At 44.3% G+C, this 22866-nt stretch overlaps 1 protein-coding gene across 2 annotated transcripts in view; it reads right to left on the reverse strand.

The window, feature by feature from the left end:
* The window catches only part of Tcp11l1 (t-complex 11 like 1), a 40486-nt gene extending 18803 nt beyond the window's left edge, over positions 1-21683 (reverse strand). Inside the window, exons 1-7 of one of the 2 annotated variants that reach the window (XM_034494574.2) lie at positions 21490-21683; positions 15773-15959; positions 10762-10894; positions 9537-9657; positions 8486-8706; positions 4482-4618; positions 2236-2432 (exon numbers count right to left, since the gene is read on the reverse strand). In XM_034494574.2, coding sequence (XP_034350465.1) covers positions 2236-2432; positions 4482-4618; positions 8486-8706; positions 9537-9657; positions 10762-10894; positions 15773-15935 — 972 coding nt within the window. In that variant the 5' untranslated portion in view covers positions 15936-15959; positions 21490-21683. Of the gene's footprint in view, positions 1-2235; positions 2433-4481; positions 4619-8485; positions 8707-9536; positions 9658-10761; positions 10895-15772; positions 15960-21186; positions 21344-21489 lie in introns of those variants that run through there. The other variant, XM_076929366.1, reaches the window with a different exon arrangement.
* Between the last annotated feature and the right edge of the window lie 1183 nt (positions 21684-22866).

Consider the following 22866-nt stretch of genomic DNA (forward strand, 5'->3'; position numbering starts at 1 on the left):
TTGCAGTAAAATGGTAGTTGTCAAGAGCCATGAGGATAGGAAATTATTGTCTTAATCAGCGTTTCTATTCCTGCACAAACACCATGACCAAGAAGCAAGTTGGAGAGGAAAGGTTTATTCAGCTTACACTTCCACATTGCTGTTCAACACCAAAGGAAGTCAGGACTGGAAATCAAGCAGGTCAGGAATCAGGAGCTGATGCAGAGGCCATGGAGGGATGTTACTTACTGGCTTGCTTCCCCTGGCTTGCTCAGCTTGCTTTCTTATAGAATCCAAGACTACCAGCCCAGGGATGGTACCACCCACAATGGGACCTCCCCTTAAGAAAATGCCTTACAGTTGGATCTCATGGAGGCATTTCCTCAACTGAAGCTCCTTTCTCTATGGTAACTCCAGCTTGTATCAAGCTGACACACAAAACCAGACAGTACAGTCACTGTTCTATTGCTGTGAAGACACACCACGACCAAGGCAATTCTTATAAAAGAAAGCATTTAACTGGGGACTTGCTTATACTTTTGGAGAGTTAGTCTCTATCATCATGGCAAAGGGCAGACAGCAATGGTGCTGGAGAAGTAACTTAAGAAAATGGCTTGGCATGAGCTTCTGAAACCTCAAAGCTCAGTGGTTAAGAGAACTGGCTGCTCTTGCAGAAGACCCAGGTTTGACTCTGAGCACCCACATGGTGGCTCCAGGGCACCTGATGCCCTCTTCTGATCTCTGTGGGCACCGAACTCATATGCACAATACACACACACACACACACATATTACAAAACAATAAAAATAAATCTTTTTAAATTTATTTTATTTATTTTTACTTCATGTGCATTGGTGTTTTGTCTGCATGTATGTCTAAGAGTGTTAAGAGTCTTTGGAACTGCAGTTACAGACAGTTGTGAGCTGCCATGTGGGTGCTGGGAATTGAACCTGGGTCCTCGGAAAAGCAGCCAGTGCTCTTAACCACTGAGTCATCTCTCCAGGCCCCCCCCCCCAAAAAAAAGTAAATTAAAAAAAAAAATGAAAGAAAGAAAGAAAGAAAGAAAGAAAGAAAGAGAAACCTCAAAGCCCACTCCCAGCGACACACCTTCTCCAAGGAAACTACACCTCCTAATCCTTTCCAAACAGCTCATTAACCGGTCTAAGCTTGCAGATAGATAAGGCTATGGGGCCATTTTCATTCACCCCACTGTGCTGACTGATGGGTAGTTCAGAGTTTGTGGTAATGGGAAAGCCTTGCAATGAAAATGTCTGCCAGTGACCTGTATGTCTTTAATGTCACTTGACTATATACTTAGAAAAATGACATGTTCATGTCATGTTTTACAATTCAAAGCAATGGGCCTTCAAGATGGCTCGGCGGGTAAAGGCCTTTGTCATCAAGCGTGGTCACTTAAGTTTGTTCCTCAGACCCCACATGGTGGACAAGAACAATTCCTGAAAGTTGTCCTCTGCCCAGACTCCCGCACTCACTTCCCCCTGCAGCATAAGCAAAAGTAAAAACAAGTAATTCTTTAAGTACAATGAAAAATCAGATTAAGAACTGGTCCATGCCATTAGGTACTCCACTGTACTTCCCAAAAGGAGCCAGCTGTATGCTCGTTTACAGATCTATCCAGAACAGACAAATACAGATGGAAAGCAGAGCTGGAAGGAGGAGAAAAGTCTGCTGGCTGACGATGTCTGAAAATAAACTAAAAAGCACTGAGTGGCACATGCTAAGGAGAAAGGGACAGGTGGATCTCAGCGAGTTCAAGACAAGCCAGGAATACATAGTAAGCTCCAGGATAGTCAAGGGTACATGGAAAGCCCTGTCTCAAAAACACAAAGGGAGGAGAACGAGAGAGAATGAGGGAAGGGAAAAGAAAGATCACATTGCATATTTTCTCATATGTAGAATGCACACACACACACACACACACAGAGAGAGAGAGAGAGAGAGAGAGAGAGAGAGAGAGAGAGAGAAAGAGAAGAAAACAAAGATGCATAAACAAATGTAAAGCCAATCAGAAGAGAGAGAGAAGGGATGGTAATAAGGGTGAGGATGAGCAAAGGACAACATAGGAAATGTCACTCTGAAATCCACTACTTTATACGTGCAAAATTAATAGTAGTTACAGTTTCAAGTGAAGACATTTTTGGTATGTGATTTGTATCAGAATAACAAAATTCTTTCAAAAAACCCTGAGCAACTTGAGACAAGGTGTGAGTTGTTAAAGTGCCCAGCAGCACCTACCTCAGGGAAAGGTCTCTGGAAGTGGTCCCACTTCAGAAGCTTCAGGTAGGCATAATTCTGGACAGAAACAGGGGTCAGCAGTGGAGCGTCCCCAGAGCCAGCAGCATCCCCTCCAGCTGGCAGGGCATGTTTGTACTTCTGAGTCAACAAGTCATTTGAGGCCTCCTCCAGCCACTGGGTGACAAAATCCAGGGAGTCTGGAAAGCAGGACTACACTCATCACCCTGACATTTGCAGGGACACTTTTTTAAATTACCCTAATAAAGAACGCTTCTACAGTGAAATTCAGGGTAGAGAATGAACTCTGGAACCCAGAGAACTGAATCCAAACCATTTTATTGCTTATCACTAGCTTTGTGACCTCAGACAAATCTGAACAGAAGACTCCTATTATAAAGAAATGCATGACACCTGCCACAGCTGACAGAGCAAGGGCCTGGGTTAGCCTTTCCACTCCTCCTTGCCTGCGGCCTTCCTACCTACTCTTTTCTCTAGTAGTGACCACATTCGATGTGGCTGGAAGCCCACACAGACTTTGGCTCAATGGGATGGTAAAACTTCTGGCTCGCAGGCAAGCAGTACAAGACACCAGCTGGAGTCCCCTTGTGTAGCGCAGCATTTACACCGAGAACTTACATATTAGTCAAGTTTACACACAGCCTTGTTTCTGGGGTAACTCACTGCAGAGGGAGCATGTCAGTGGGGCCCTCAGATGGCTCTCAGTGGCCTTTATGCCCCCTCTGCTTTCCTAAGCTGAGTAATACACAGATACCTATCAGAACACCAGTGTCCTCCACATTTTGAGTAAGTGCTTCCTGGGAGAGGTGCAGCCCTGGGGGAAGCCTCTTTCAAACCAAGGAGGAGCTGGGTTACAGCTCCTGTCAGCTCCTCCCTGGTGCAAACGGTGCACCTCTGTTCTCTTCACAAAGCTCTCACTTTGGTCCTGACTGCTGATATACATGGCCTCGTCCTGCCTTTAGCCTTCTAGAGACAGCCTTTCTCTGGCATCCAGGCATTGGAAACCTTGAAACGGTGGACAAGTGCTAGACTGTGATGACTCTAGGTAGGTTCCTACACAGCAGTGATCCTCCCAGGGCAGCTGAGCTCCTGGCATCTGACTCTGCCACACTCTTCAGCCTAGAAGACCATGGCCCCAGACAGACTCAAGTGTGTCAGCCAGTCTTCTCCTGCTACTTCTACTCTCCCCTCTTTCCATTCCTCCTGGCCCCAAGCTTCCAAGATAAGGCTACAGGAATTACCTTCTGAGGCTACTGAGTTAAACAACCTGGTCAGGCAACAAGATCTATACAGACTGCATTTCATCTCAGCAGCTAAGCTGTGCTACATGAAACCCACCACTCACTGCATCTGAAAGCATCCTATAAACACAGCTGTACTAGACTCAGTCAGTTGCTTACCTCAAGTCACATGAGGCTTGTGAAAATGCCCTTTTCTGGGCTGGAGAAATGGCTCAGTGGTTAAGAGCACTGACTGCTCTTCCAGAGGTCCTGAGTTCAATTCCCAGCAACTACCACATGGTGGCTCACAACCATCTGCAATAGGATCAGATGCCCTCTTCTGGTGTGCATGAAGAGAGCTATAGTGTACTCACATAAATAAAATAAATAAAGTCTTAAAAAAAAAATGCCCTTTTCTTCCCAGCACTTGGGAATGCAAAAGACAGAAAGACTGTCATAGTTTAAGGCCAGCCTGGATTTCACAATGAACACCAGGCCACCTGGGCTGCAGAATAAAAACAAAACCAAAAACAAAACTGAAGCTGGGTGTGGTGGTGCAGGCCTCCAGCCTGGCATTGAAAAGGCCGTGCTGTACTCTACCCAGGGCTACATGTATTTGAAGACCCTGTCTCAGAAAGAAAAAACAAACAATCAAATAAACAAACAAACAAAAAAACCCACACAAACAAAAAGCCCCTGTAACCAAACAACAAGCAGCAGTGAAAGCCTCCTTCCCCGGCTGTGGAAACAGTTATGCATCAGGAAAGAGGTAAGGTGACACTCCCTGAGCTCCCATCAGCAGGAGAAGAGCTGACTTCCTACCCACACAGCTCTTGTCAGCTGAGCTTATCTCTCATTCTCTTGTGTTTGATGCTTAACAGCATCCCATGCTTCTCCTTCCTCAAAGCACACTCCTTCACACTCTTGCCTTGGCTTCAAAACAGTCACTGGCTTTTATGTAATGGGTTACAAGACAAAAGCCGAACGATGAAAAACAGAGCTACTCACTCGGCTGCTTCTCCAACACTTCCTGAAACTTTTTCCTCTCATATTCGACTGACTGTTGCATGAGGTGTGGCCTAATGCTACTGACAGCAAAGTTGGCCATGTCCACTTTCATTAGGTCCAACACAGAAAATATTGCCCTGAAAAAAAAAAGAGAGAAAAAAAAATGTAGAAGCAGGCAGTCATGATGTAAGCATAGTTTAAAGGAAAAGAGATATGTGTTTCATCTTAGAAGGGGCAGCAAAAGAAATCTGGGAAATCATGAGAAAAATGGATTAAGAAAATTAATTTGGGGAACTGGAGAGATGGCTCAGTGGTTAAAAGCACTTCCTGCTCTTTCAGAGTACCTGTGCTGGCTAGTCTTATGTCAACTTGACACAAGTTAGAGTCACCAGAGAGGAGGGAGCCTCGGTTGAGAAAATGCCTCCATGAGACTGGGCAGTGGGCAGCCTGTAGGGCACGTCCTTAATTAGTGATTGATGCAAGGGCCCAGACCACCATGGACAGTGCCATCCCTGGGCTGATGATGGTCTTGGGTTCTATACGAAAGTAGGCTTTAAAATAAAAATAAAAAGCAGGCTAAGCAAACCAACTTCTCCAGAGCCTCTACATCAGCTCCTGCTTCCAGGCCCTGGCCCTCACTGCTTTTCATGATGAACTGTTCTATGGAACTGTGAGTAAAATAACCCTTTCCTCCTCAAGTTGCTTTTGGTCATAGTGTCTCACCACAGCAATAGGAACCCTAAGACAAATTGGTGCTAGGATCATGGAGTATCCCTGTGACAGACCTGACCATATTTCGGGAGGACTGTGGAAGGACTCTGGAACTTTGGGCTAGAAAAGCCATTGAGTGTTCGAAGCTCAGTGAGCTGTTCTGTGGGAGCTTGGAAGCTGTTGAGAGCAATGCAGACAACAGAGGCCTGGCCTGTGACATTCCAGAGGGAAGTTGGAGAGTTAATTAAACTATCAAGGCTGTTTGCTATTTTGAGTTGACAATCTGTGGTTCTGGTTAGCCAGGGGTGAAGAATCAGCTGTGATTAACAAGAGACCAGATACACTGAAGTACAACCTTTGCATTACTGGGACAATTGATGCTGGCTAGCTGGAGCTAAGAAATTTGTGGTGATTAAGAAACAAACATCACTAAGGTGAAATCTTTGGGGAAATGTTTCAACAGGGTCAGTAACATAGAAGCTGTGTTCCCCAGGTGACTAATATTGTCCCTAATACTAGCAGATGAATTTGGTACTGTGTAAGAGTCACCAGGTTGAACTTGTTTCAAGGCATGAAGGGATTAAGGAAAGCAACTGAGGCTTGGCACTAGGAGAGGCCATTGGTGAAGGTGGAGCCAGAACAGCAGTAGAAGCCACAGGATTGAAGGAGACATAAGGAAAGTTGAGGTTCTGCATCATGATGAGAGCCCAAGAGAGGCTATTGGTCAAAGTCCATCCCAGCTGCAGAGGACCCCAGCATTTTGGAGATGCTAATATCATGGAACAACCGCCAAGAACAGCCATGGTAGAGTGGAGCCAGCCAGAACCTCAAAGACAAGCTCTGTGTATGCATAGGGCAGATGGTCCAGGCCCTTTGGAGGAGCCCAAAATATTAGGAGGCCCAAAATATCAGAAGCAAATCCCAGACACTAGACATTGAGAGATCTACACAGTTGCAGTTTGGTTTTGCTTTGATCTGTTTGTGACTATGCCCTGGCTCTTCCCTCTTGAAGTAAAGTATTTAATTTAATTATGATTTTTATAACATACAACAGTTGAGAGACTGAGTCTTTGAAAGAGATTTGGGGATTTTAGAGACTGAGTATTTTAAAGAGACTGAAGCATCCCATGCACATACTTAGATAGACAGACAGACAGACAGACACACACACATACAACTAAAAACAAAAATCTTTTCTAAAAAATACAACAAACTCTTAACTAATAGCTTGAAAGACTGCAAAATTTTAAGGTGTTTTTTTAAACATCCTAATCTTGGGGCTGGAGAGATGGCTCAGCTGTTAAGAGCACTGACTGCTCTTTCAGAGGTCCTGAGTTCAATTCCCAGCAACCACATGGTGGCTCACAACCATCTGTAATAGGATCTGGTGCCCTGTTCTGGTGTGTCTGAAGACAGCTACAGTGTATTCATATAAGTGAAATAAATAAATTTAAAAAAAAAAACAAAAAACAAACAAACAAACAAAAAAAATCCTAATCTTGACACTGCCTTTCCAGCCTAGAACTTGTTCCTTGGTTCTAAGGTCAGCCCTCCTGGCAGCCTGAGGAAGGACAGAGATCTCGACCTGAGCTGAAGCTCCTTCATCTTCATGCTTACATAGGTTAATTCATTTTCTAAGCAAACAATGAGGGGGCTCATACATATAATCCCAGCACTATGAAGGCAGAGGCAGGAGGATCTTTATAAGTTCAAAACCAACCTGGTTTACAAGTGGCATTCCAGAACAGCCAGAGGTACAGAGAGAGACACTGTCCCAAACAAAATAAAACAAAACTTAACTTTTCTCCTTTCTTCCTTCCGCTTATCTCAGTTTCTGTTTTAAGAATTATTTTATGCTCTAGTTCAGAGGAATAATTACTAGCTGATACTCTGTCCCCAAAGGACAAACCCCTGACCTGCTTCTGAGATTGCCTTCCATCCTGTCTGGCCTACACCATGACTATGGACTACTAAGTGCACACCTGCAGGAGGCAGTTAAGAACCTGAGGTTCAGGTGTAGATATGGCCCTGCACAAAAGCAGGGCTAGGATCAAATGTGCTCCCAGGTCATGGCCCTTCAGAACCACAGCCTTCACACAGGTTCATGGGAGCCTGTCCCCCACTATTCTGTCCAGCTAACAGCTCCTGAGAGGTATGCCGTCTCTACTGCAAACACTCCCATCAGTTTTCTGAGACTACCCACAGGGAAGCAGAGGCATCGGAAACTACCCATGGGCAGCTGATGATTTAGAGTAACCCCAAACATGCTCACGGGGTGTTTTCAAAAGCCCAGATCTGTGGGGCAGTGGGCTGTGAGAAGCAGCTGGGTGCTTGGTTGAGCATGAGCTTGGAACCCTGGATCCTTATTGGACGGCAGGAGTTCGGCTATGCTCCCGGGGCCCTGGTTCTTTTTATTTAGCTTCAGCCCTCCACAGCCTCTCCCACAGAGAGATCTATGGCCATCAGTCAGGAGGAACAGGCCTCAGGCCCAAGAGAGATTTACATACTAATGAGGTACCTGAAGGCCAGAGGGTGGAGCCAACTAAGCATTCTTCCCCAGCCCCTCCCCTTCTCTCCCTCTCTATTTAACTCAGGTCTGCCCTGGGGTTCAGGGGAGTGCACAACCAGACTCAACCATCATCTGTCATGCCAATAAACCTGTTTTGGAAACCCAAGAACTTTCTTGTGTCATTGGGGCCACACCTTGAGGAACCGTGAACTAACTTCCCAGTGGAGGAACTCTCAGCGTTCCCAGCCACTGTACCCACACAGATCTCTTATAAAAGTCAACAGACTGAACAACCTAAATCATCACATCCACAAGCAGCTGGAACTAAGAAGCACTTCTATCTCTCTTGTTTGTTTTACTTATTCATTCAATTCAGCCATACTTAAATGATTATTTTATGTGCAATGGTATTTTGCCTACATGTATGTCTGTGTGAGGGTGTCAGATCCCCTGAACTGAAGTTACAGATAGTTGTGAACTGCCATGTGGTTGCTGGGAATTGAACCTGGGTCCTCTGACAGAGCAGCCAACACTCCTAACCACCAAACCACGTCTCCAGCCCTCATTCATTTTTTAAGACAGTATCTCACTATGTGCCCCAAACAAGGATTTGAACTCTTAGTGCTACAAAAACAGTGGTAGTTAGTGACAAGATTTCTACATTTCTGTGTTTCAGATGTTTGTTTTAGAAACACTTTTAAAATGACTGAGTTCCTAGGCTTCAGGAAATGTAAATCTGCAATAGGTTTTCAACTAGAAGTACTGTGATAGACACATTCCATACCTGAAAAGAGGCACTATTTCCTGAATGTCCTTTAGTTTTTTAACCTCCTCATCTCGAGCAGGTGCACACAATATCCCCATCATGCCAATAATGAATTCTGCCAGCTTGGAAATGTCTAGGGCCCCATTTTCTGCTTCTTGTTTTATCAGCTCCAGATCCAAGACTTCTGTTATCTGGTTTCTTAGTCTAGTGTGACCAGGCAGCAAGAAAGATAACAGAGTCTGCAAGAGAGCATAGCTAAGTTTAATCAGATTCTCAGTCAGGAATCATTTTAATTATACATGAAGGATTTATTACTCTTCAAAAGGAGAGGATCACCAACTGCTATTATAATGCCCATATTTCATCCTCTTATTTAACAAATCTACAAACATGCACATGAATCATTTAAAATAGCTATTTAAGCTTTGTTCATATTCTAGCAATCTCCTGGATGCAAGAAGAAACTGGGAGTTTGCTGGTTGGTCTGTTTGTTCTTTGGGGCAGGGTCTTGCTGTGCTGCCCCATCTGTCTACGAGCTATCCAGCTTCCCAAGTGCTAGGATCCTGGTCTGTACTACCATGTTTGTCTAAAACTGATCAATGATAAGCAAAGGAAAGGTCAGTTGCTCTGGAAGCCTGTGAGCCAACCACTGACTCTAAGTTTCCCAGGTAACGATTCTTCAGTGTAAGGGTTAAAGTCACTGCAGAAAAGTCCTTGCATCTCCAGCCTTTTCTATCCCAAGGCGTAATTACTTTTTGGTAAATATAAGTTCAATGTTGCTTACTAAAAATTTATAAATACTCTATTTCATGATGCAAGTTTTGTAGTCTCTAAGCAATCCGAACGTTTTCTTTGTTGTACAAAAGTAGAACATCTGGGTTATCATGGCTTGGTTGAAAAAAAAGACTTTAAAGGGCAGCGGAGGCTGAGTCAAGTACTCAATCCAAATTCCTTCAAACAATTCACCTTTGGGGCACTCCATTTCTTTAGTTTTCTATAACTGTGCAACTGTTATCATATTCATAGTAACAATGAATATTCCCTAAGCACCATTAATTCTTAGTCTTACCTCTTTGATCTCTCCTACAAGTTTGATGGCATGGTCGTATGTTGGGGGGTCTTCACTGAGCTGGACACTCAAACAATCCCAGAATGCTTTATGTACAATCTCCTTTACTCTCTTCTCCAAGCTAAAGACAAAAGGAAAAGTTAAAAAACAAATATTATATATGCCTGTGCTTAAAATCACTTTCAAAATCATAAATTCTATGGCTGTAAAGTAATGAATCTTTAAAACCATAGGAACCAAGGAAATGTGTACCAGACATAAGTTGACGACACACTATTTACTCTTCCTCTTAAGAAGAGTGGCTTTCACCTCAGTAGCCCACATGAATCCAGTGATTAGCACACCACAATGCCATGAAGAAAAGGCTGGAGTACAGGAGCGATGTCTCAGCAGCAGATGTGGATTTACTTCTCAGCACCCACATGGTGGCTCACAACTATCCATAACTCCAGGTCCAGGAGACCCAACACTGTCTTCTGACCCCATGGACACCAGGCATGCACATAAGTACATGCAGGGAAAACACTCATACACAAACTCTAAATTTCTGAAAGACTATTCAGAGTTGGTAATTTTCATTTCTCTGACTTCAGCAAATTCCTATGATACAGATATGTGAACAGGTGCCTACAGAGCAATGGATCTCTGTAGAAATGGAGTTACAGATGACTGTACACTGCCCAGCATAGGTGCCTGGAACTGTACTCAAACCCCCTTGCAATAGCAGTTAGTATCCTTAACGACTGAGCCTTCATCTTTTATTGTTATCTTGTTTTGTTTTTTGACATAGGGGCTCATTGTAACCTTGTCTGGCTTCTAACTTACCACAGAGTTGAGGATGACCTTGAACTGATCCTCCTGCCTCTACTTCCCAAGTGTTGGGATTATGGACATGTGCCACCTCACCTGGCTTCCCTGGCTTCACAAAGGATGGGAATTAGATGACACAGTTAACGGAAGTGAAACAGTGCACTGACAACATTGAAAAAAGAAAGTAGCTACTACGTCCTAATAGGGAAAAGATGGCATCAAAGACCCCAGAGCCTTTACTTGTATCCTGAGTACACATGGCTTTCAGACCCATGTTCACAACAGTCACTCCAGACCAAGAAATATTTTTAGCACTGATGTACAAAAGAAAGAATGTACTTAACCACACTGGCACTGAGTGAACAGCCGTTCCCAGAACTGGGAACTGCTCTAGTACACAAGTCCACACACGCACCTGCCTTCGGCTAATTCAACAGCGTTAATCCGGAAGTCTCCATTGACTACAATTTCATGGGCTAGAGCCATGTTGGTGACTCCTTTCGCTGTTTCTAGAAGTTCCTCTACAGTGACAAGCCGAGGAGGACCAGCTGTAACAGAAAGCAGTGTAAGAAGTCTGTTAGGTTACGGCCAGTGATGGCCGCTGCAGGGAGAAGTCTACCCCAGCATTTCAAACAATGGACCTCTTAGTTCCCTTTCACCTAGTATCCTAAAAGTAATATGCATTTATATAACACATAAAACATGATTCCCACTAAGATTGCTCAATGGAAAATAAGTACAAAGTTAGCTTAATGACACATGCCTTTAATCCCAATACTCAGGAGGCAGGGGCAAGTAAATCTCTGAGTTCAACGCCAGAGCTAGTTGCAGGACAGCCAAGGCTACACAGAGAAATCCTCTCAGAAACAAACAAAGAAGTAGTAGCAGGAGGACAAAGGAGAGGAGGAGGAAGAAGAGGAAAAAGAAGAGGAGGAGGAGGAAGAAGAGGAGGAAGAAGAGGAGGAAGAAGAGGAGGAAGAAGAGGAGGAAGAGGAGGAGGAAGAGTCGTCATCACTGATTTACAATTCCAGAACTAGGAAAGTAGAGGCAGTAGAATCAGAAGTTCAAGGCCAGCCTGGGTTTTATATATAAGGTCTCACCTTAAAAACCAGGTAACAGGCGGCTGGAGGAATGGCTCAGTGGTTAAGAACATGGACTGCCCTTCCAAAGGTCCTGAGTTCAATTCCCAGTAACCACATGGTGGCTCACAACCATCTATAATGGTCTCTTATGCCCTCTTCTGGTGTGTCTGAAGAGAATGACTATGTACTCACATACATTAAATAAATAAATCTTTAAAAAAAAAACAGGTAATGGGGTGGGGGTGTGAGCAGTGTTTGGAATGTAAATAAATTAATTAAAAAAAAAACAACAGATAAGCAATGCCACTGCTTTGTCCAGGATTTAGCAGATTAAAAGTTTCTAGGTGAGAAAAAAGTTTTTACATTTCCTTCTAACTGTATTAGTTTCCTTTGCTCCCCATTGCCACTGAAAGGGAACAAAACCTAAGAGTGGCCCACATCTCGTCTAAAAAAGAAATCATTTGTAGTTGTAAAAGTATTCATTCTCAAAAATTCTCAGCATTTCCAGAAAATAATAATACAAAAGAAAAATAAAATTAATGTCATGCATATTGGTAAGATATAACAAATATCTAAAATAAAAAGGCCTATATAATATTTTTTCAATTTTTGATATAATAGAGATGTCAATATATTGACTAAATATATTCTAACCAAAATCCCAGCAGACTTTTTTGAAATTTCCCAATTGATTCTAAAATTTATATGGAAGTGCAAAAGACCCAGTGAGCCAAGAATACTCCACAAAGGCAGCTGGAAGATTTCTGCTGCTTTCAAGACTTTCTGTCAAGCTAATTATCAAGACTATGAGGTTTTACATATATACCTTACATATACGTAAGACATATAGAGTGACAAAGAATTCAGAAATAAACTCAAATACATACACACGTAGAGTGAGTGACACACTCATGTGTCTATGTATGTAGTCAGTGGGCAAGCATAGTATTTTTAATATTTCTTTTCTGGTTTTCTGAGACAAGGTTTCTCTGTTTAGCTTTAGTTGTCCTGAAACTTGCTTTGTAGACCAGGCTATCCTTGAACTCACAGAGATCTGCCTGTCTCTATCTCCCAAGTGCTAGGATTAAAGGCATGTACCACCACTACTCAGTTTAACTTTTTTTTTTTTTTTTTTTTTTTTTTTTTTGGTTTTTCGAGACAGGGTTTCTCTGTATAGCCTTGGCTGTCCTGGAACTTACTCAGTAGACCAGGCTGGCCTCGAACTCAGAAATCCGCCTGTCTCTGCCTCCCAAGTGCTGGGATTAAAGGCCACCACTGCCCGGCTTCAGTTTAGCATTTCTAAAACAATTAAATTTCTAAAACAATTAAATACTCACTTGCATATACAGAAGAATAATAGCCAGATGGTGGTGGCCCAGGCCTTTAATCCCAGCACTCAGGTGGCAGAGGCAGGCAGATCTCTGAGATCAAAGGCCAGACTGGTTTACAGAATGAGTTCCAGGACAAGTAGGAGCACACAGAGAAACCCTCTCTCAAAAACAACCAAACATAAAGAATGACACTCAGCTGGTGTGATGGTTCATGACTTTAATCTCGGAACTTGGGAGATAGAGGCTGGCAAATCTCTGTAGATTCAAGGCCAGCCAGGTCTACAGAGTGAGTTGCAGGTTATACAGAGAAACCCTGTTTTGAAGAGAGAGAGAAGGGGGGGGAGAGAATTTGCACGCTGATAAGACAGATATGCTTATTAAAATGTTTTATGTAAGTAATTAACTCTTGGCTGAATAGTTGACACTGACGTACATATGGCTTTAATGTTTTTCAAAGTTGAGCAACATTGTGATTTTGTAATTGCCTATACCGAGAAAACTGATACACATATATATATGACAGAAACACATTTAGAGTCCTTTAAGAAATTGCTAGAAATTTTATCCTAATCCCAATCTAAATTTCAATTACTTTTTAGTGAAACTCAAACATCAACTGTTTTGAGACAGGGTTTCTCTGTGTGGCCCTGGCTGTCCTACAACTCGCTGTAGACCTAAAACTCAAGAGATCCACCTGCCTCTGCCTCCTGAGTGATGAGATTAAAGGAGTGTGCCACCACTGCTTGGTTCAAACACCAATTTAAAAAATAATTTTTAAAAGAACTATGTGTGTCTAGGTATATCTATATGCATTTGAGTGCTGGTATCCAAAGTGGAGAAACAACATTGGATTTCCTGGAGTTGGAGTTACAAGCAGTTGTCAGCCGCCCAACATAAGAGCTAGAAGTGAAACCTGGGTCTTTTTTTAGCAGCTTCTGGCTCCTTGAAAACTTGAGAAAAATACTCTTGCCTTAGACATGACCACATGTATTTTTAAATAATATAACCTAACACTAGCTCCACATCAATTTAAAGCCATGCCAATATTGACAGAATGATAAAAAGCACAAATCCCTAGTCCATCCTTCCCAAAATAACTGAAAACATAAACTAAAAATCCTCATTAGAAACTGCAATAAAGCCAGGCAGTGGTGGCGCACGCCTTTAATCCCAGCACTTGGGAGGCAGAGGCAGGCAGATTTCTGTAGATTCAAGGCCAGCCTGATCTACAGAGTGAGTTCCAGGACAGCCAGGGCTACACAGAGAAACCCTGTCTCGAAAAACCAAAAAGAAAAAAAAGAAAAAGAAACTGCAGTAAAATAAAAACCATGTTAGCATTATCTGTTAGTTTTCTACTTCTGCCAGGAATACTGGAGATAAATCAACTCAAGAGGAAAAGTTGTTAGGTGTGGCAGCTTACACCACTCATCACAGCGCTCAGAGGCTAAGGCAGTTAGACTACTGAGTTTGCAGCAAACCAGTAAAGGCCAGCCTAGTCTACGGAGTGAGAACTTGACTCAAATAATGATAATAATAATAATAATAATAATAATACTAATACCACACACACATATACATACAAGCTGGGAGCTGGGCATGGTAGTACAGGGCTGTTGTAACCAAGTACTTTGAAAATGGAGACATGATGAAAGTTCAAGTTCAAGGTTATTCTTAGGTACAGAGAGAATTTGAAGCCAGCCTGGGCTACATGAGGCTGGGTCTCAAAAACCATCTGGAGTGAGAAGCTGGCTTACAGGTTTGGAATTTCTAGCCCCTGATCTATTGGACCCATCCTTTTGGGTCTGTGGTTAGCTGCACATAATGACAGGGTCCACATAACTGGAAAAGCTGCTCGGTTCAGCCAAGAGAGAAAACGAGAGTAAAGAAGTAGGTGGGGAATCTCTATTCCCTCAAAGAGCGGTTTCCAATGCCCCTCCCCCTCACAGTGCCGAGGCTGGACCCCAGCTGTTAACACACAGACCTATGGAGGACACTTCAGACTCAAACAAGAGCATCCACACCACAACACTCAGTCCCTGTCAGGAGCCATCTAGGAAAGGCTAAAGGCATGCAAGTAAGTTCTCTGGAGGTGGCCCATCGTTATGCATGGCTGCAATGGGTAAACACTGAATTGCAGGGTCTTCATAGAGCTCATCTCAGGATTGATTCCTGCTACTGATATGCCTTTCCTATCATTATTACCATCTCCCTAACTACACACATTGGAGACAGTAAATCATAGATGCACACCAATCAGACAATATTACTACAGCAAGCTTCCCTGAGAACTATTTGTGCCAGCTTATCAGTCTATGTGACCATAAAATAAGGGGCCCATTTGTATATATATGCTATAAGAACACTGTGACAGAGAAATTATTTAGGAATGGCTTTGATATTTTAGAAACACACCTCAAAACCTCAAAATATTCCCAATCTGCAGAAGTGTTCATTTGCAATTTGATAACATCAATACTGACATTCTTAGACTGTGACACTCCCTTCTAGAGACCTGCATTTTTGGATTCACTTCAAAAAGTTTACTTGTTCTTAGTAAAAGACATAAGCCAGAGCCTGCCACCTTTCTTCCACTCTCACTCAGCAAACTGAATCCCCTCTGTCTGTGGGAACCAAGGCCTGGGGAAATGGATTTAAGGTGTGGCAAACTCACTCATTTTTCTCTTAACCTCCAAAGCATAGTCCTGGCTCAAAGGAGTCTCAGACTTTTCATTGTTGAAGATAGTTTCCCTCTACCCTCCTGTTTCTCAGACTACTTCAGACAAAGTGGAATGCCTCTGAGGCTGGAGGGCCTCACTGTTCTAAAATTTTAACTTCTCATGCAATTGTAAACCTACCAGCAGCTAGGCTGCCAGTTGGGAAACTGCTGCTATTGTCAATTCTAAGCACTGGCAATCTTGCCTGACTAGGAGAACTTAGTTCAGAGCCACAGGCACAAGGAAGCCATTTGAAAGCAACAATGGTAGCGCTTTTAATCAAAGTCAGATTTGCTTACAGTGAGGTCTTCCCACTCTTTGGGCACTAGGTGAGTCCGACGTCACTTTTTTCTGTAAGGTTTCATCAGAGCACCCCAGAGCACCTTCCCGGCCTTGCTCAGAGGCAGCCGACTTTGACTCTCCTGCTTCGCCTACATGGGACTTGTCAAGGTTTTCAGACATCCTCAGTTAAGTCTGTTTACTTTCCTAGGAAAGAAAGACAATGAGCCAAACACGTTCATCCACTGTCACTAACTTAGCAAATATTTAGCTGCAGTTTTAGTTGTTTTCTCAACAGGCTTGCTACGGTTTTATTCATTTATACTCTTCCTCAGTGATTAAACAAACTTAGCCAACCACATCTGTAAGTCATGAGCATAGCTGGAATAATGTGTCCCGCTCCTGAGTACATGTCACAAGTTGGGGGTGGGGTACTTAAACCGAAAAAGGACTTAAACCACCTACTTCTGCTTTAATATAAAGGAGTGGTGATTCAATCTTAAATCTTTATTTAAAGACAGTATTCTACAACATAGCCCCTACTGTCCTTGAGTTCTCTATGCTCTGGCCTTGAACTCACAATTGTCCTGCCTCCAATTCATAAATGTTAGACCTACATAAATGTTCCACCACATCCATCTTTACTTTTGTGGCCAAGAGCTTATAGGAAACTTACTGGAAAGCTGGGCCTAGTCATACTCTCTTGTAATCCCAGCACCTGGCAGGTGAAGGGAGGAACAGCCTCAAGGCTGGGTCACAAATTAAAAACAAACAAAAAAAAAAATCAACATTTTGGAAGCCATGCTTCTAACCACCTTCCAATGCTGTACGGAGATTGATGAATTCCTAGTCCTGCCGTGTGGATAAAAATAACTGGGAATGGAGATTGGGGGATGACTCAGTAGACAAAGTCCTTGCTATATAAAAGTATGAGGATCCGAGTTCAGATCCTAATACCCACTGAGAATCCAGGTGCCGCATCACGCCTGTAAGATGCTCAAAGCCAGTCTCTGGCTTCCATGCCTATGCATGGTGAGCACAGACACAACCCTTCCCCTGGATTTAACAAAAAATAAATAAATAATAATAATGGAGAGGCAGGCAGATCTCTGAGGTTGAGGTGAGTCTGGTCTACATCGTGAGTTCTAGAACAACCAAAAATAATCAATAGCTGGGGATAAGAAACAGTACTGCCTAGACTATAAAGTGTTTAAGAGAAACATGTGAGGCTTGCATTTTTAAGTAGCTGCTAATCAACATGAAAAGAACACCAGTAGAGTAGGAAGCTGCACTCACAACGACATAACCAGGTTTTCATTTCATTAGTTGCTGATAAGAACTTGAATACTATCTGACACTCTAAGTCTGGGCCAGTTAACAAAGGCATTTGCCTAAAGATTTTTTTCTTATTGTAATTTATCTCATGGGCCTGGCCCTTTAAAGGATCAAAACTTGCTAGCCAAGTGGCCCTTTAAGAAGTCTTAGCTGCTAGAACTGCTTGACCTTATGACCTTCAGTGTTGGTTGCCTCTTGAATTTCTGGGACCAGGATGAGATATAAAAAAAGCCAGCTGAGGCCGAGAAAGTGGGTTAGGCTGGCAGAGTAGAGATGGCACAACTCATGTGTGCCTGGTGTGGAGTTGGTCAGAAGAGGGCACCGGATCCCCTAAAACTACATTCACAGATGGCAACCCATGAGTGCTGAGAATCAAACCTTCAACCTCTGTTCAATTTATGTCTAAGAGGGTTTTTTTTTTTTGCTTTTTAAATTGGACAGAAAAGGTGAAATGTAGGAGTAGTTCTGATGCTTTGATCTGGAATCTGCACACGAATGCTGAAGGTCCTATTCCCCAATTGGTTCTTGATTGATCAATAAAGATGCCAGCGGCCAATGGCTGGGTGAAGTGGGGGGGATACTTCCAGATTCCCACAGGCAGGCTAGGAGACACAAGAGAGAAAGCTACCAACCATGTGAGATCTCGAGTGGAATGGCCATTGGCAGTTTCCCTGACTGGGCCTGGAGGTAGCAGGTAGGAAATCAGAAATGCAACTAATCTGAGGGTAGATTTAGGGTGCTGAGCAAGGAGAACGTAACCAGGCAATTAAGGGCAGATTTAGATGTGTTGAGCTATGAGTAAAGATAAGGGCATGTTAGTTGTAGGAGGCTTAGAAGTGCCTAACCACTGAGCTAAAAAGCATATTAAAAGTAAGCTTTTGTGTGTGTGTGTGAGACTGTCTTTCATCCGTGGATCCAAGGGAACCAGAGCAGTGGCTTTTAGTGAGGTCCACCTGGAGCTTAAAGCAGGGCAGTAGAAACTATAAACTACAGCAGTCAGTACTCTAATTGCTGAACCAGTTCTCCAGCCTGGTATTTATTTTATGAGTATTTATATACCTGCACATATGTAGACTGTGTGTACAGTGCCCTCAAAGGCCAGAAGAGGGCATCAGATACCCTAGAACTGGCCTTATCAGGTTATCAGGTAGTTGTGAGGATGCTGGGAACCATACCTGGGTCCTCTGCAACAACAGCCAGTGCTTTTTGACTGTTGAGCCTTATCTTCAGCCCCATAAAAGAAATCTTTTAATTACATTAAAAATTTTAAGTCCTGCCCACCCTTCTGTTTTTAGGATGTTTCCAGTTAAGATGATGCTTCAGCATTTACAACACTGATAACACTTTTTTTTTTTTTTTTTTTTTTTTTTTTTCGAGACAGGGTTTCTCTGTGTAGTCCTGGCTGTCCTGGAACTCACTCTGTAGACCAGGCTGGCCTCGAACTCAGAAATCCGCCTGCCTCTGCCTCCCAAGTGCTGGGACTAAAGGCTTGCGCCACCACTGCCCGGCATAAAATAACACTTTGAGGATCACAAACTATTGTCAAAAACGCTAATTCAGCTCATTACACACTTGGATGGTAGTCAAAGAATCTAAAGAAACGTACTATGTTTTAAAGAGATTTGGCCCACTTCTATGTTGGGAGCTGACTTTAAGCAGAAAGCAGCTAGATCAACTTTGCAGCCATCTGGAACCATATACCCTGATGAAAGACTTGGTTTTCAAAAGCCTATAACAGCTGAAGCACACTCTGATAAATATATTGTTTATCCCACATAGCTTGTTTTGCTGTTTAGTAACCCCAGCTGTATAGTGTACGTGGTAAAATGTTTTCACCTGTGTTCTCCTATTTGTGCTTATAAATACCCAGGATTTCCTTGTAAGGTGTGGTGTAGTAGTGGAGTAGGGTGGTATAGTGTGTGGTGTAGTGGTGGTGTAGAGTAGGAATTGTGTGTGTTGAAGACAGTAAAGGAGACTTGACTACAGATCCTCTGGGTTGTTTTCCATTCTTTGCGTTTCTCTCCCTTCTTCCCCCCACTCTCTCTCTTGCTAGAACCCGACCTGTGGACAGAGCGGGCTGCAACACTTCTACACATTGAAGGGAGAAGAATCACTTGGTATAGTTACCTAAAGTCATAAGAGACCTCAATTAAAAAACAGAATAAAGTTACTGGAATTGAAATTTGCAGGCCTGTTGTAATGGTCAGTCTCAATTATCAACTTGGTGATTATGTAACTTGAACTGTCTAGCTCAGGCTGGCTCAGCTCATGGGTATGCTGGTGAGTGATTTTCTTGATTATGTTCATTGAAGTGGGAAGCCTCTCCCCACACTTGGGCAGCACCGTTTCCTGAGCTGGGTTCTGGTCTAACAAAAGTCCTTCAGAAAGGACCTGTGCACCAGCATCTGTTGCTGTTTCGTGACCATGAATGTAACATGGCCTGCTGCCTCATGCTCCTGCTGGACTATGGGCAAACATAACCCCTCACATGATGCTTAAGTGTCTTTTGTCTTTTTTTTTTTTTTTTTTTTTTTTTGGTTTTTCTCTGTGTAGCCCTGGCTGTCCTGGAACTCACTCTGTAGACCAGGCTGGCCTCGAACTCAGAAATCCACCTGCCTCTACCTCCCAAGTGCTGGGATTAAGGGAGTAACCATCATGCCCAGCTGCAGTTTACCTTCCTAATCCAGGCCCCTACCACAACTCGTTTTGGGGAAACAGGTTCCCTCTATGTACTTTCTAGCTAGCCTAGGACTCACGATATGGCCCTGAACTCATAGAGATCTGCCTGCCCTAGCCTCCTGGGGCTTTCATCCCAGAAAGCCATGTGCCACCACACCAGGCCCAACTTTTCCTTCCAAAACCCATTTCTTCATTGTCCTAAATCCTACTAGAGTTTGGAAGTGCACCAGATCCAACGTTCAACATTACCTACAGATTCTATAAGAAACAAAACATCTAATTTTATCCTCTTCACACACCAGGGAGCTGCCCAGAGGAAGTCATTCACTGGATACAGAAAGGAGGAAAGGCAAGACCAGAGCCCTTTATGCGCAACAGACTCCCCCCCCCCCCCCCCCCCAAGATTCTGTTCAGGTTCTGTTTCCTCCAAGGGCACTTTCTTCAGCCTTATGAATGTTTACACTTTTCTCCAAAGTCCTGCAGGGATGACTGTGAGACAGCTGGCATCTATCGTTGCCTTTAATTCCACTCAAAATATGATTATTTCAATAAGGATAGAAAGCTAAACACAATCTAATCAGAGACAGACAGACATGCTTGCATGGAGCCACATGAAACCCAAAGTAGCATGACGCTGCTATTCTGAATAGGAGGAAGCCGAGAAAACTTTCCCAGAAAAGAGAACATGTGACCTGTCTTTGAAAGGAGTAAAATTTCAACAAGTTATAAAGTGGGGGTGGGGGGTGTTTTCATTCCTCCGGCAGAAGCCAAAGCACCTGAAATGGAAAAGTGGCAGTAAGCAACAAGGGAAAGAAGAATTTGGTGTCTGGTAGGGAAAGTGCTAATTTGTACTTTAAAAACAAAATGAAAAGCTTTGTCTAGATTTTGAACTTCTTAAGAGCCAAGACCAATCATATTCTCCATAAATGCTCTATTATAACCACACTAGCCCCAAGCCCGGCATACAGATACCCATTTGTTGATAAGACATAAATCCCTGTGTCATCTGTGTGATGTCACTGTGTTAGGAGGGGTTGTTCAAGGTGTTTAGGGTAGCGCTGGACCTGTGGTTTAAAACTGACAATAACTTCAAAGTGATCCATTTTTCTTAAAATGTCCTATTCCCCGTTACTACTGAAGTCTGAGTCTGTGTCTTCACTGTGACTTCAGTTTTCTACAGTTAAGTGCCTCCTCATTTAATGCATAAGGGTACACTGCGGCCACAGGCTGGTACACTGCGGCCACAGGCTGGCACACAACAACCATTCCACACTGGCAGCTGTAAGTATAGAGTTGGAGGATGCATCCGGGGGCTATTTAATTGCTCTCATTCATTCACTCAATCATAAAACCCTACGGTACCTAACCAGGAAACCGAGGGGGAGGAGGATCCTTGCACGGGGACCCGCATCTGTCGGACCTGCACGCGGGCCCACGCTGAACACAAAAGATTCCTCCAGAAAGGGTCTTTCAGCGAAAGAAAGATCTCTGCCCCCGGCGCCAGGAACCGCGTTCAGATGTCGTTGTAAACAGCTGTTTCTGTCGGCGAGGGAGCGGCAGGGACGCGCCCAGGAGTGCGGCCTGGAGGGTGGGCCTCACCCACCCGTCTCCTCCTCGCTCCACCCGGCATCCCCCGGATCCGACCGGCCGGGAGAGGCCCAGGAACCGGGTCGCTTCCGCCCCGTGCTACCCGGGCCGGGCCGCCGGCCTCCGCCCCGCTCACCTGCCGCGGCGTCGGCGATCTCCCTGGGCCACTCCCCGCTGCGATTCCCGCGGGGTCCGCAACGCGAAAGAGCGGGAGCGACGCGCGGCGGGCTGGGCGCCTGGGCCTCGATCCCCGACGGGCCGCCTCGCTCGCCCGCCAAGCTGCGGGCCGTCCTCTCAGCCCCGCGGCGGTGGGCAGCGGCCGCGCTCAGTGCGGGGCGGGCGGGAGGCGGGTTGCGCCTGCCCAGCGTGGGGCGGCGCCATACTCTTGTACGGACAGGCGGGCAGCGCTACCGCCGTCACGAGGGGCCTCGGGGATCCGGCACTCGGAGCTAAGTGAGCTTCACCGTGTTTTCCTGTGGAAAGGTTGACCCGGGCCCGGCGGCGACCGAGGGAGCGCGGTGGCCCGCGGCTCGAAGTCGCTCACGCCGCATAGGGAGACGCCATGTTGGGGTTGGGAAAAGTGGAGGCGCGCCGCCTGGGTAGTCGGGGAAAAGCGAGGCGAAGGCGCACATTTAAAAGTGAGGTAAATGGTAAGGCGCCTTAGAAGTTACCTTCCCTGCCAGGACTTTGAAAATTGAGTAGTCCATCAACCAGGCCAACCTCACTCCCTTGCCTTCGTTTTGGATCCCCACCCCCGACACACACACACACACACAGGAACTTAGCTAAGTCTCACAGGCTCCTTTTGGACTCTGAGCCCAGGCTTGAATGGTCCCTTCGAAGTGTTTGGCTTGGTGTGATGAAAGGCGAGAGCAGCGGTTCTCTAGTGCAGCCCTTGGAGAAGTTGTGTTCCAGAAAAGATCATTTCCCCTAAATATCATGTCAAGATCTCCCTGGGTCCGTAAAGTTTGGGCCGGCATGATCATTGTTGCACCAAAAAACCCCGAACAAAACCAACAACAACAAAAAACCACCCCACCCCAAGGGACTAAAATAGCTAACTATACTAACAAAAATACTTTGTTATCTGTCTCTATCTTAAATAATAAAAGATGAGTCTTTGCTACTTTGTAGGTTCTTCTCCCGGACCCCTTCACCCTCTAACATTAGACGGGGAGAAACAAAGCACAGAGGGAAGGGATTTCTTTCCTTTTGTTTCTTCTTTGAGCACTACTACTAACAAACCCCACATATGTAAACGCTGGGTCCTACCATTTATATATGCTCTGAAAAGTTCCCAGAATTCCCAACTCACAGGATCATAGAAACTATCTGCAGCTGGCAAAACCATGCCTGTGCTGGAGCACGAGGCAAATCATTGTCAGCTGTTGCAGACGGTCCTGAGCAGCTCCCCCATCCCTATACGGGGATTAAAATGAGAGCACATTTTAATATTTGTGTTTTTAAAGAAATTAAAACTCCAAATTTCTCAAAAATGTTACTACATGACTTA

The sequence above is a fragment of the Arvicanthis niloticus genome, chromosome 2 (assembly GCF_011762505.2).
Source record: "Arvicanthis niloticus isolate mArvNil1 chromosome 2, mArvNil1.pat.X, whole genome shotgun sequence".
Taxonomy (NCBI): domain Eukaryota; kingdom Metazoa; phylum Chordata; class Mammalia; order Rodentia; family Muridae; genus Arvicanthis; species Arvicanthis niloticus.